Source organism: Podarcis erhardii (genome assembly GCF_964252035.2).
Source record: "Podarcis erhardii genome assembly, chromosome: 8".
Lineage (NCBI taxonomy): Eukaryota > Metazoa > Chordata > Lepidosauria > Squamata > Lacertidae > Podarcis > Podarcis erhardii.
In genome coordinates, this window is record NC_138499.1 from 80,587,046 (window position 1) to 80,602,141 (window position 15,096).

General features: G+C 39.9%; 1 protein-coding gene and 1 long non-coding RNA gene across 11 annotated transcripts in view; one reads left to right on the forward strand and one right to left on the reverse strand.

Annotated features, from left to right (window-relative positions):
- The window catches only part of LOC309348015 (catenin delta-2), a 226,711-nt gene that overhangs the window by 183,302 nt on the left and 28,313 nt on the right, over positions 1-15,096 (forward strand). For 4 of the 6 annotated variants that reach the window (XM_081873002.1, XM_081873004.1, XM_081873003.1 and 1 more), the window contains one exon: positions 688-813. The exons of the other annotated variants lie outside the window; for them this stretch is intronic. In XM_081873002.1, coding sequence (XP_081729128.1) covers positions 688-813 — 126 coding nt within the window. The remainder of the gene's footprint in view (positions 1-687; positions 814-15,096) is intronic. 6 annotated transcript variants of the gene reach the window in all.
- Positions 1-15,096, reverse strand: part of LOC309348111 — an 85,713-nt gene that overhangs the window by 17,501 nt on the left and 53,116 nt on the right. For 2 of the 5 annotated variants that reach the window (XR_014159164.1, XR_014159165.1), the window contains exons 6-7: positions 7,124-7,290; positions 4,782-4,979 (exon numbers count right to left, since the gene is read on the reverse strand). The exons of 1 other annotated variant lie outside the window; for it this stretch is intronic. This is a non-coding gene — a long non-coding RNA (uncharacterized lncRNA). The remainder of the gene's footprint in view (positions 1-4,781; positions 4,980-7,123; positions 7,291-15,096) is intronic. 2 more of the 5 variants (XR_014159162.1, XR_014159163.1) reach the window with 2 other exon arrangements.

Here is a 15,096-nt window from a genome sequence, read left to right on the forward strand (position 1 = left end):
CAGCATCTCTCTCTAGTCTGGACTGGTCTTAAGTTTATTCATCCTAATCAAGCCCATCACTAACCCCAGAACCGTCCAGAACCGTGGTTGCCTCACCTGGTTCCACTGAAAAGTAGGGATAAAATTGAGTCATTCACACACCAGGGATATTTTACCTCAGGTATCATCTCAGTTGTTTCCCACAGGTTTTTAAATCACACTTGTAGCATAGCGTGTGAAGTCTTTCACCTATGTACTTCATCAGTGGGCACGTTTACAATATTACCCATGAGATGTCTGGCTAATACATTACTTCTGTGGTATGGTAGTCATGTTCATTGAAGAACTACAAGGGAAGAAAGCTTTGCATGTAGTTCTTGTGGACCAGGAGCAGAGACGACAGCAATCCAATTTTAGGCCTAGAAAGAACTATTTTATTCCAGTGATAAAAGACTAATATTCCTTAGGCATATATTGTTTGGATTGTGCACCTTGGAATATATAGTGTTTTAGAGTAGGCTGCACTGATTTTTTTTCTGCCATAAAAGTGCATCTGCAGCAATGGGATCTATTTCTGTTTGTAATTTAAAAGTGTTATAATTGTGCAAGGAAAAAAATGTGGCCTAGATCCCATATTTCTATATCACTGTAAAAAAAAAATCTCATTGAAATAAATGATTGATTGACTCACTGATTGATTTATGGCAGCGGGTGGCCCCAGACTTCAGAGTGGCTGAGGACAGAGGATTTTCACCTACCAATCATTCTGAGTCATGGCACGCTCAGCAAACCCTCTCCCAGAATCAAGAAACCAGAATCTATTCCCAAACCCAGGTATTCTGGCTGTCAGCTGACCAGTCTTGAATTGTGATTTTTTTTAATTTAAGTACTTATTTTATTTACTTATTTATTCTAAAATTTAAATGCCACCAACAATGCCTCACATAGTGTCTAACAAATAAATTATTAACACAATTAAAACGTTAAATGATGTTGAATGCATACCTAGATTTGCATCTGAAAGAGCACTGAAGAGTTTATTTAAATATTAGTATGAACCTGAGTGCAAATGCAGAAAGCATTGTGTAGAATATATTTTAACATCATTTGCAACACTGGCCAATTTTTTTGCACCTCATGCATGTGGGCAGTGGCATTTTCCACTCTCATGCTAATGTTTACTGACAGTGAGGCAAATGTAACTATAAAGGAAGACAGTACAAAAAGAGGGTGGGATAGATCCTTTTTATAAGAAATCCATCCATGTTATTTGTGTATATCTGTATTCTGAAATTTCCTCATAACTCAATGCTTTGTTAGTTAGCAGAGAAAATTATTTTAGTCAAGCATTTTGTTTTGTGAACTAGAATTTTTCTTCCTTTTGATAATAAGGGTATCCTGCTAAAGGGATCGGGGTGTGTGGATCCTATCTGTCTGGACGTGGGCTGGGGCCATGCCACGACCCCAAAGGGGACCCCTCGGGGGTGCCACTATTTGATGTAAGCAATAGGGCTCCCCCTATTGGTGGTTTAATCTTAGATGGACTCCCTGCAGATGGGTGGGAGTTGAGATATAGCCTGGCTTCACCCAATGCCTAAGCCAAACCGCTCACATCTGTAACCAATAAAGTTGTGGCCTATTTGAGCTCATAAACCTAGATACTCCTGTCGGTGTGTTTATTAACCACTGGGGAACTGCGGTTCATGGAGCCTTGGCACGCAAGTCACTATTTATAACCCTGCCCCATGTTTTAGTCTTTATTGTATGTCTCAAGGATCAGATTAGACAAGGAAACTTTCTACTCATACCATAATGAGGAAAGGCAGGTGAAAACTATAACCTCCCCTCCAAAGGCTTACCCAATGCCTAATCTCACAAAGTTGTGACGATAGCTACAAGGCGAAAACCAAATAGCTGGTGCCAATTTGTCAAGTGGAAAAAATGTCTACCCAGCCCCAACAATATGGCAGCCAACATTTGTCCATAGTAAGATTGTGTCAGAGCAAAGCATGAAGAGAGAGTGGGTGGGTTGGGAGATCCGGCAAAAGGGTGAGACAGGAGGGCCTCCTGGCTGTGGCGTGGTTAAATTTTCATGGCCACTCCCCTATCAATGCTGATTGGCTAGCGGGGCCACAGTGGGTGGCCCCACCCAGTGCCAGTCACGCAACCAGGATGGCACAAGGGGGGCGTCAACTCCCCCCCATGCCGGATCACTGTAGGCCCCTTGGATGCCCAGCCGCAACACTGCCCACCGAAAAAGGTGAGTGGACATACACTATTAGCAGTGATGTGGCAAATAGAGCATGAAGTGTACTCCCTTGTCTCTCAAGACAGACAGGTGGTTATTTGTATTTGTATTAGTATTACTTACTTATACCCCGCTCATCTGGCCTGGCGTCCCCAGTCACTCTGGGCAGTTCCCAACAGAATATTAAAAACACCATAAAACATCAGACATTAAAAACTTCCCTAAACAGGGCTGCCTTCAGATGCCTTCTAAAAGTCAGAGAGTTGTTTATTTCCTTGATATCTGATGGGAGGGCGTTCCACAGAGCGGGCACTACCACCGAGAAGGCCCTCTACAGGACGCTAGCAACTGTAGTATTTGTCACCTCAGGTACTCTTGTCCTCTTCAAGCATTCAGTTAGAATGCATGGCAGCAACATGTGATCAGGACTAGTCTGAAGGGAGCTAACTTGTACATAGATATTTACAAACATGAAGACCCTGGTCAGTTTTGAGGAACCTGCGGCTCCCTGTCATCCCTGAACATTGTCCATTCTGGGCACTGGAACACTTCAATGTCAGGCAGGCAGCCAGGTTTCAAAAGTAGACCATGGCTACTCTCTTTGAGTTGCTCAACCAAGAGTCAAACCTAATGCCAGCCCTTAATTAGCTCTGGTCTGGATGATATGACACAGTACTCCACTTTGGCTATTAGCTTCAATACAGGTGGAAGGGACACATTTTACAATGCAGCAAAGATCCAACTAGCAGCCAAAGAGCTGCCATAGGACTGCAAGGAATAAGGGGCCAGATTCTGCTCCCAGAGTCCCTGGTTAGACTCTCCTAGCATCTTACAGAAAAGCTGCAGGTACTATTTTTTACTATTTTTTTGCAAACACACACAACACACACAATATTAAAGAAAAGTCAAACCACTGAGTTTCCTCCCCAAAAAACTAAATTCTCTTGCTTCCAGTTAGTCCTGCTAATTAGTACTCTGTTTTTAATAGAAGTTGCAAGTCTGATTTATTTTATTCATTATGAGACACATTCAGCCCTCACCAAAGAATGCTTCCATTGATTTGGCTGTAATGAGAACAGCTCTCAGTGGTTTTGTGTTAAATTATCAGATGTAAAGTCTACATCACAGTGTACATAATGTATTCAGAATGGAACAATGCCATAAGTGCACTATGAACACTTTTTCTGTGCAGCAAAGATATATATTTTTCAGTAAAAAGAGCATTCATTGTGTATTGATACGCCTTTTAAATTTTTAGAGATATGAACCCTATATTTCTATCGTCATTTCATGACAGTTAATTATTTTCTTTGTTTGCTAGAGCTATATTGTAATACAGCAATTTTAATCATCTTGTATCATAACTCGGCAGGGGAGAAGTATGTAGTTAGCCTGGTTTCATCTTCATCATCCTGTTCTTGTAAATCAGCCTTTGCAACGGTGACACCAACATTAAGCAGAACAGACCCTGATTTGTCTCTAAACATACAGCTCAGTAGGCAGAATATCACAAAGCTTGCAATGCAAATAACTGATTGAAACCAATATATTCAGAATAGCAGGTGTGAGTGATTACACAAATACCAACTTCTGTGTGACTGCACATTTGAAAAGTGTATCTAGAAATTGATAACCTCAGTTTTTGCAGAGGGTGCTTTCTTGGGGCATAGGTCAATTTAGGGGAGAGCAAGTGGTTCGCCCACGCTGGACTCCAAGCCAAGAGACCGCTGCAGGGAGCACTACAACAGTGACTTTGAGTGAGAGGCGAGGGGACCTGGATTTTGGCATCACACAGGGTGCCACTGAAATTCAAAAGCTCCAACTCTGTCACTGTTTGGGATCCCTTTTTAAAAAAAATGCTCCACAGTGGATAACATAAGGGAAATATTCTGTAGGTCTCCATTCTGAAAATCCAGTTCACTCAGACCATGTTAGCCTAAATCCCAGTACTTCAGTTTAACTAGATTATGATTTAGGCTGATCATCTCTCTAAAATTTTCTATCTGAATGTTAAAACATAGCATAAGCAATTACTCGTTGGTCTTTCCAAGTGATAATTCTGCCAGCCTCCTTGAATCTTTTATTCTGGATGACAACCTTTAAAACTGATACACTATACTGTCACTTTTTGAACATTTGTCACAACTTAAAAGATTTACAGTGCAAAACTGGAGACTTCCCTTTGTGTCTCCTGTATGCCATTTATTGGACTAAAGCTGGTTTCACCTGCACCAGGTGAATTAAAAAGTTATGCCATACTGTGGGGGGCCAACCTGCAGGCTGACTGCCCTAGTTTCACTGAGAGTGGAAACTTGGGGCCCAACTAGAGTGGGCTGTTTATGCCACAGAGTCAAGCTTACAGAGTCCCACCTACCTTCCCAACACTGTTCTGCTGCCTAACTAGGTTGCGGCAGTGTTGAGAAAGGAGCTGCATATATAGTAAAGATCAGCACACTAGGGTGGCATTTAATTAGACTTGTCACTTATCAAAAACCATGTGAATTGCATTATCTATGGGCAGCTTCATCGCTTAATAATTGCACCATTTACTTACATATGCCATTGAGCCGTCACAGGTGAAACATCCAAAGCAGGATTTTCATACCCTCACTGTGACACAGGGCATTCCAGTGGAGTTGGGTCACACATTAAGTTGTGAGTCATCAGGTGCTGGGTGATGAGGAAGTGGTGCTCATACTGTCGTGAATTAGCCCTGTGTCTTGCTTTCACATACCAATTTACTATGGGTGCCCTTAAAAACAGAATAAGTTCTCACTGTGATTATGGGTAGAATCCACAAAACGCTACTGGCATACAGATCTCATTGAAGTCCTTTTCCTGGAGACAGGTTTTACAGATTGTCCCAAATGTGAGTCAACACACAAATGTTGACAGTATAAAGGAGTGGGTGATCTGACCTAGTGAATGCATAGACATTTCTTTCTGCTTTGAATGCAAAATCACTAATCAAAGGCTCTTTCACAAACAAACTCTGGAAAATTCAAGCCTAATAATTATGTCTATTTATTTTTCTTATCTTAACACAGCATAGCATATTATCTTCAGAATGAACATTTAAATAAGTAAGGTAAATCTAAGCTACGAGTGTGTTTTAAGGCTGCTTTAAAAAAAACAACTACCAAAAATGGTATTATTTAAAAACCTCCAGATGTAGTGAACATTTTCTAATTCACTTGCATAATCTCCAGTGGCTTCTATACTGAAAGCCACATCATTTATTCTGCCTGCTTACATGCAGATTTAGGACCACAACAAATTTCAGGGAGCTTTTCACAGCTTTAGTTATTAAAAGGTCCTATCTTTGCAGACAGTAGTGTAGCTTTTGATCTTTCTGTAAAGAAAGACAGACAATTCTCTGTACAGCACAGCACCTCAGTCTGAGTAATTGACTGACAACCTTCCTTTTGAAGTTCGTTATTTAACTAAGTCTCAAAACTTGCTCCAGGCAAGAGAGAGAGAGAGAGTCAGAGGTTTCTGAAGGGCTTGTGTAGGTCAAGGCTGCTCTAACTTTCTAGTCCATTCAGAAGTACAGTGCCTTTGGAGAAGATTTCTAATGTTTTTCAGCCAGTACCTTCAAATTACGATGATTCCTTCATAACCCACCAGCTCAAACCTTTCCAAAGGTTTCACAGTACAAATAACATCTTGCACCACAATGCTTCCCCCTCTGGGCAAATGGTGAATTTTGTATGGCCTCCACTGACTCACAGTACTTCTCCAAGGTTTCAGCCAGGAGTCTTTCCCAGGAGTTGGAAAGCCCAGAGATACCAGGGCTCTGCCACTCAGCTGTGGCCGTTTCCCAAAGCTGATCAGCAGAGGGCTATCTTGTGCTCACCCCTTTTTGTCTCACAAAAGTGGATCACACAAGCGAATCCTCAATATGCCCTTATGCACTGACCCTTGTAAAAGGTTTTGCATGTAATGGACCTGTGGGCCAGCCCCAGGTACAAAAGCAGAACTGCTGCCAGAGCCCCTTAGCTGGCACAAGGCTAAGGCCCACAGTAGGAGCAGAGGAGATATCTTGTATTGCCATTCAAGATGTACTCTTAAGCTCAGAGACGTGAAGTTGCATTGCTGTCATGATATCATTTCCAGCTCCCTTTGCTGATATTCCCCTACCACGGTACAATAAAGCCAGGCATAATGCCTAGTTATTTCCTGCTCTTAAGGGAAATTAAACAAAGTGACCAGTGCATGTAGCTGGAGAACATGAATTCTGCCAGAACTATCTGAGTGAGTCAATGATAAGCTGCTAGTTTCAGTTCTTTCATATTCAGTGTAATCTAGTTACTCACTTGTTCAAGAAATAGCTCTGGGAATAATGGCTTATTGGTTTTCTTGCTCACAATTTGGGGGAGGGGGGAGCTGGCTGCTGTTACCTGAATACAGATACAGAAGTTTTTTTGTGTGGTCCTGTTTTTATGGCTGCTGCTTTAGTTCATTTAATCAGAGGTGAATCAACTAAAATTTTAATCACAGATTAAACTTGTGCCCTTGAATTAAACTGTGGGGAGGTGGACTTGCACACAGCTGAGCAGGCTACACAAAAACACACGCTCTCTCTTTTTTGTGTACCAAGATTAATAATAAAAAGGGCTTTCCTTCCAAAAATGAGTGATAATCAGAGTAATAAACAAAGGCTATCTTACACTTAACAGAAATGGGTCTTTGTTCTCTAGATACTCAAAATATGCACCTGTGCCATTGGATAACACGCACACTTATTAAACTTGCATTAACTCACCCTCTAGCTTTAATTTACTTAATTGGTTAATCAACTAAAACATATCTAACTAGTTGACAGCCCTGCTTTGTTCCCTCTGACGTAGAACAGAATTTAAATTTTATTAGGCGCATCTGTGACAGTTGCTATACCATTAAATGAAATCCTTTCACTACTTGCTCAGAATGCCAAGTGTACACTTGAAAGGTCAAGGTGCCCTCAATTCCTCTGTGGAAAATGACATAGGGGTTGCAGGAGGATGTTGGAGTCTGTGAAAACCCTTCTTCCTCCAGCTGGAGCCTCTGCTAGATCAAAGTTCCTAGAAAGAAAAGAGCCCTTCTATTCACAGAAGGTCAATCTTTACTCCAACCCTGGTCATCTCTATATGTGATAAGCTGCTGTCAGTCTATGCCTAATATTCATAGCTTCCATACATAGCATAATCCTACATTTGGAACCTTGAAAAAGAACTGGAACAAGTTCACTTAGCTGTAACACTTTATTATTATTATTATTATTATTATTATTATTATTATTATTATTATTTATTAAGACAGTCTTTACATTCATCCAATGTCTATATTTCCTCTCTTGTTCATAGTTCTAAACTCCTCATAGAGATTGTACTTACACAGTGCTTTTCTTGTGCAGGGTTCATTATAATCTTTTTCTTGTCCTTCTACGAGATATTTCCCTTCTACTCCCATTTTATCGATGGGGAACAAAGTGATACAGGCTTTCTCAGGACCACCTAAGGACATGATAACTGAAAGTTATTTTTTGGGATAGATTTCATTCCTCTGGAGCCTGTAAAAATACGTTGCATCATACCACCATAAGCTGACCAGAAAGTGATGGAAGTATAATTTGCTCTCAGCACGCTGCCTCTCTCAAATCTCTCCCAAGATCACTCTCAAATGCTGTGGCTAGCCATAATTTCATATTTACACCTATCTAGAATTAGTAGCTACAATGCTAAATCTTGAACACTACCTGTGAAGAGGAAAGTTTATGAAGTTCCAGTTCTCAGTCAACACATTATGTTACATCCTGGACAGTCCATCACTGAGGTTATCACTGAGGTGACTGAGGCTGTTCCCTGTATTCCCTGTATGAGAAGCTCAGTTATAGCCTTTCCTCCTCCTCTCTGGGTCTGTTGCCCATGAGATTAAGTGCAGAAATACCAGATCCATATGATTATAACTTGAATTCAGGCTGTTTTCCACAGACACTAAAGCATTTTACTACACAACGGAAGTCTTGGATGGAGTCACTTTAGTTTTATAGTTCTAGTTCAAACTTGGATTGTGTGGGTCAATGGCAGGGGATGGTGTACGGTCATGTGTTTTGGCAGGAGGAAGTGAGGTATAATTGTATCATTTTTCAATGCTCGTTTGTCTTATTTCTCTTGCCTTGATTAAAGCTATTCATTGCATTTCCTCCACCTACTAGCGTTATCTAGGTTAGACCTGCTTGTGCATGTTCTTTGCTTCAATCTCTCGTCTTTGCGGTGCCATGTAGGGAAAGCAGGAAAGGGGCAGTTACTAGGTGTAGTTATATCTCAGGTACATATACATCTAAGATTTTTTTTAAAAAACACACCACAAAAATGCTCTTTTTTGCCATTTAACCTTCATTATATGCAAGAAAAAGCCTTTGACATTCGCAGGGAACCCTCCCACTCTGAAATCTTGTATACCTTCCTCAAAACCTGAAGTAACCCCTTTTTCATAACATCCTAACAGCTTCTAGTCACGGTATACTTTGCTGAAACTGTGGCAATTTGCTGTAATGACTGTAGTCATACTTCTGGCATGCCCAATAATTTCTTTGGATGCCAACCCCATAAACAAGATATCACAGCATAGTTTGCACCATGCAATTCCCTTGCATGTTATGTCTAATCGTAATTCCACAATTACACTAAATTTGCACACTCCTCCGAGCCACATTTTCTCCCAGAAAAGACTTGAAACAGGTCACAAGGTTCCACAACGCTCTGAGTGGGTTTACAAGCCACCTGCATGAAATGAACTATTTTGAAAAATGCCTCCATGATTTGATGGCGGTGCTTTTATAGGGCTTATTATTTAGTTCCCTGTATAACATCAACAATATGAATAATGAGGCCTGTTATGTCTGAGGTTCTGTCCTTCATGCTTTGTCTCACACACTGCTCCCTGTTCTTACAGCTCTGTTATTCATTAGATTAGGTCTTGTCATCCTTGCATTCACAACACAGGAAATCAATAATTAATTATGGATAGGTAAAGCAATGCCTGACTTGCTTTTGAGACCTCCGTAGACACACATTAGAAATAAATTATTGGGTATTGCTCTCTAGAAGTTTTCACTTAATTGACTTGCCATAAGTAACTGCATTCAGAGCAGGGTGCTGCCCTCCACCAAGCCCTGGTCTCCCCTTGGCATCCTGAACAGTACTGTGCTCAACAGCTGGTGGCTAAAGGCTAATCTTATATTGACCTGAATTCTGTATATGCCCTGCAGCCCATCTCAGCTATCAATCTCTTGACAGCTTGCTGCATTGGTCAGTGCTGACTTGCCCATAACCACAGTCTCTACAGCAAAGGTGGAGAACCTATGGGTCTACCCCAGATGTTCCTGTGCTCCATCAGCTCCAGCCATCATGTCCATTGGTCAGGGATTATTATTGCACTGACCTCTCTAATCATGTGGTCTTCATCTTTCATTCTTGTCCCTAAAACACAAGCATGCAAACTGAAGCCCATTCTCTTCACACCTTGCAAGGTCATTCTTAGCCATCCAAATCCTAAGGAGCTTGGCTTTGCAATTGACTTGTGTTGGATTGTCGATTCCGCACAATCAATAGAAGTGTGATGGGCTCAGTTTTTTCTGTCCAAGCTGACAGCTGGAATTCATGTGTATCTCTGGCAAATTGGTTCTATGGCTCTTTGTCATAATACACTGCTCATGCAATTACTTTGCTCAAGAACACATGAAACTAGGTTGTAAGCCTTGGCAATTTTTATTTTTTAAAAAAGCTCAACATATGCCTTAACTTTCTGCAAAGTAGCCCTGAATTTCTTTCTCCTTAAAACTAAAACTGGAGGTTTAAGAAGCTTATAGGTGAAAGAAGGTTTCTCTTGCCTTATGACTCACCTAATCAGCAGATTTTGAAAGTAAAACAAATCCTGTAAGATTCCTTTCATGTGGCAACCCAAGGTGATGTGCAAAGGTATAGCAAATTAACAGTACAAATCAGGAGAAGTCCACAAAGCAATGGAGATGTTATACATTTAGTTTTTGCTTAATAATGTTTTCATAAATCTTTTGATGCATTTTAAATGGGTATTATATGCGTTTTTAAAAATTCTGCGTTGCTTTGAGACAAATTTATATCATCAGCAACAAATAAAGTGGTGGTGGTGGTGGTGATTTAAAACATGGTACCATAGGTTGGAATCAAGCACTAGCAAAAAGTCTGGGAGCAGAAGTGTGTCTTCAACTTGGAAAACATTCCAAGTAGTTCTTAAGAAATAGTTTTCATCAAGAAAAGCAGGCAGATTATTCAATAATTTGGGGGTTGGATTTTGGTTTTCAGAATATCTCGAACAGATAATCAGTGCATCTTCTATAAGGGTGAAAGGATCGAACTACTGATTTTGAAGACCACAGTTCTTTAAATAAATAGTCTTGACAATATTTATTAACCATCATTGAATGCTAAGCATGTCTACCAAAATACATGTTGGTATGACCTAATTTTTGAGATTAGTACTTGTAGGCGTGACAATAAGTAACTTAATTAATAAGTAATCACTTTTGCAGTGTCCTTGAGGTACCGTTCAGCAAAACTATGAATAAATAACAGGATGGGGATGTTAGAATATTAGTGGACACCCACAGTTCTCTAATCAAAAGTAATGAGCCCAATTCCTTTCAGCTTTACTTTTTTATTTTTAACAGCAGCTGAATGATCTATACTTAAGAACTGCAACAAGTTTTAGATTTATTGGGACTGCTTTCTTAACATTTACACCTAAAATCCAGCTCACACCTCCTGTGGTATTTCAAGGAAACATGACATGGTATGAGATGTGTGCATTAAGGAGAGCAAAGAAGGAGTGGCTGAAGTCTTAAGAGCCTGAAAGTCTAGCTTTTCCTCCTCCATGTATATCTTTCCATCTCAAAATCTATTCCCTACTTCATCTCTGGCTACTTATCAGAGAGGTGCACATAATGATCTAGCAAAACAACAACCACCAATTTCTCTTAGACCTTTCTATAGAATTGCTTTAGGGGGAGCAGGTGAGATAGTCATTAAACAGATGTAGCCAATAATATACTTGTGAATAAATGTTTCAGGAGATGCTACTAAAATTAAATAAGTACCTTCTTTGCCCCTTTTGGTATGCCTTTCTTAACTGTTAACAGCAAGTAGCCAACCATGCCATAACTCCCATAACGTGACGTCTTTCTAAATGTATCAAGTATTTCTGTCTTAATTTTGCTCAACGAGAGTAGGATGTAGGCAGGTAAATTGAGTGCAGAAATGCACTTGTACATCTCTTGCTTCTGGAGAGATTACTTTTTCTGTGCAGGAGACCCTTATATACTGTACCTTTTAAGTATCCAAATCAATTTAATTAAATTTCATTAGAAGCACTAGAGCTGAAACAAACTAATGAAAGCAGCCAGTACATCAGGTGGTATTTATTTCTGCATTAAATTAGAAATACTCCCTTTTGGCTTCTAAAAATTAGTTTAAATATTTAACACTAATAGCTTTTGGAATTGTTGATGAAGTAGGCCTAATGAATTTGTTACTGACAGTTTACCTTTAAAATGGAAAATGGGCTTGTTTTCTTGGAACCGAGACAGGCTAATGTTATATTTTGATTACTCACATTAGAAAATATTGTGATGGTCTTACTGGACATGCCCATGAAGAATCAGTGCAATGTGAAATTTATTTCTTATTTCTTGCTTTGGTCTGACAAAGCACTATTTCAGCTGAGTCGAATTTACATGTGGCGTGAAATCAAACTACAGACTGGCCCAAAGAGAACTTTCTGTTGCTTATGTGGTAACTTGTTTTGCATGACGTGAGATTATAGTGATGGGGCAGAACCAAATTATAGCTAAAACAGAATACAGACATACCTTGGAAGTCGGAACGGAATCCATTCTGGAAGTCTGTTCAACTTCCAAAACAGTAGGGAACCAAGGCGCGGCTTCTGATTGGCTGCAGGAAGGTCCTGATTGGCTGCAGGAAGGTCCTGATTGGCTGCAGGAAGGTCCTGATTGGCTGCAGGAAGTTGCGCCAGATGTTCGGGTTCTAAAGAACGTTTGAAAACTGGAACACTCACTTCCGGTTTTCAATCGTTTGGGAGCCAAAGCGTTCAGCAACTGAGCCGTTCGGCAACCAAGGTACAACCGTATATTGAGTAGATTGAAACATAATATAATCAAGGAATCAAAGCAAGCTGTAGACATATGACTTCCTACAGTAAATTCCTATGATATTAAGAGTCAACTTGTGTAGATTATTTGTTTTACCCTGCATAGCTGACTTTTCTGGCAAGGCATTGCCCTGCACACACCTAGCCAAGGAAGGCAAATGGCTGATAGTTAATTCTTTATTGATGAATGCACACATTTACAGCAGCTTTTAAGATGCACCAGAAACACACCTCTAGCATTTAGGTAGCTGACACTAACTTTTCCAGGTTCGTGCCTGTCAGAGCAATTGAAGCAACAGTGGGATCATGCCCCCCTCCACGGTCTTACATACTCTCATCTGACAAAGTGTGTGCATGTGCATGCAACCTGAGATTTCTCAGATGTATTGAATGTGTCTGGGTCTTCCAAAAATTCCAGTTCATTTTGTAATGGCATTGGAGTCTGGGTCAGAGCACCAAAGTTCCAAATGGTTAAAAGAGAGGGTGCAGTTGTTCTGTCCCATCCCTTGCTGCCTCCGGGGTCTCAAGTATGATGTAAAGTTCCCATTTGGGTTTCAGGCTCCTTATAGCATTGATTGTATTGGCTGGTTTCTGAGATGTTGGATTATCTAGGGATGGTCAGAGGTAGGACTCACATTCCACTGGGATTCCAACAATTCATTTAAAAAGAGAGGTCAAAATATTGTGTGAAATCTTCTAAGCAAAGTGGGGAAAGTCTGCCTTTCTCACTCTAACCATGCAGCAGCCATTTCCACAGAGCTGTGTATGCTTTGGAGCAAAGATATTTTGAGATGAGCATTAAATAAAGTGAGCTGCTTTGCAGCTGACTCTAAGCTTTTAAGAGCCCTTTGGGACAAGCCTAGATTCATAGGGGGAAAACTCCATTGACTTCCATTGACTTCAAAGTGATCAGGTGATTTGAGTGCTGTTAAGCTTTCATTCCTCAAGCCATTAATTTAAGAACACTCATACCGAGTTCAGTTGTACTGTCTTGGCAGTTCGAGGATTGTAGCCTTATTAATTTAAAATAGATGGTATATATTACTGCGTGTAATTAAAAATGCACACCTTTTAATTTTTAATCTATTAATTACTTCCAGCACTGAAACAGCTTGATACTTAGTGTTTTATATCTTATCTAGCCACGTAAAATTGCTGTGTCTATCAAAAACAGTTGTATAAATGCCAGCTGTTGTAGCTCAATTCCTCTATTTAATTCCATCTAAATTTTAGGGCCATTTCATATCTAAGTTGGAAAATAATCTCTGCAGCTGACATATGGTCACTAGGTTTTGTAGGTTGATATGTGAAGCTCTGGGGAGTAAGCTGGTGCTCAAGACATGTTCATTCTATTATATTTGAGAATAGGCTATCTTAGGGCTTGTTTTATTTTCTTTAGCTGCAGTCATCAGATATACCTTGACTTTTCACACCTAAGCTTCTTGTTAATCTGGCTGTGTTCCACCATAAGACATTGCTAAACATCCTTCTTTGAACAAGCAATCATTTTCTTTTTGGACAACAACATCCTGGGCAAATGGATTTAGTTGGGAAAGTTCTCTGTCTAGATCCCTAGAGGGCCCTGAATTAGGTATCTTTCTCAATTCCCCCTTGAGTTTTGCAGTTTAATCAAAACCCCTGAATGTGGCTGAAAATCAGAAGAACCCTGCTTATTATATTATTTATAAAAAATAAAAATGGGTTTGTTATCCTGATTTTACAAAAGATTGTCCCTACCCAGTAGCCATACATACGTCAAATAGAGTACTTTGGAATAAAGAGTGCTGGATTCAGCTAAATCCAGTCCAGCATAATCCAGTGCTAGCCAATGGGGCTTCCCACCCCATCCACTCTTGGGGGGGGGGGTCAGGAGAACACCCAGAACAGCATTGGGGGGGGGGGGAGAAGAAAGGAGTGGTTGTTCCATCTGGCAAGCAGGAATGCTCACACTGATTGAATTATTGTCTTAGTGTGGTGTTGAATTCCACCCACTATGTTGACAATCTATTGCTTGCCAAATTAATCTGAGCTATAGTGTATATTTGATGAAGGATTAAGAATGAGGTTTGATTTGAAAAGCCATGTAGAATCTAGCTTTCAATATGGATAAGTGAGAGAAATAAAGGTTTTTCAAGGACTTTGAAGTATTGTGTTTAGTTCTGCTGGCCATGGAATGTTCTTACCTCAGTTAATACTTAATAAACATCAGTAGTTGTGTAGCTGAAGATAATATATTTGGCATTACCTTTTGTCTGATTTTAGACAAATTATCTGGCTCCTGAGAGAGAATGTGTGGATTTAAACAATCTTGTCTTATCAGTAGTAGTAAGGACTAATGGTCATTACTAGTTATTTCTTTTCTATTGGCTGTTTTCTTTTCTTGCAATTTCTTATCTAACCCTCAACAGTCTAAGGACATATAGATTAGATTGTTTGAGTTGCTTGAGCCTTAAGGATGTTAGATTTCACTTATAAAGTTTTGTTTTTATTTCTTATACTAGTCAATTTACACTATTTGACTTTGCATACCGGGTGAAGGGAAAAGACAGATTTTCACTTTTGCTCTACTTATATATGTGAATATTTTGCAAATTAGCAGTCATTATTTCTGAAAGGAAAATCAACATTGAGTACAGAAAAATAAGTGCACAATCCAATCAAGTACTTGTTACTCTCATTAA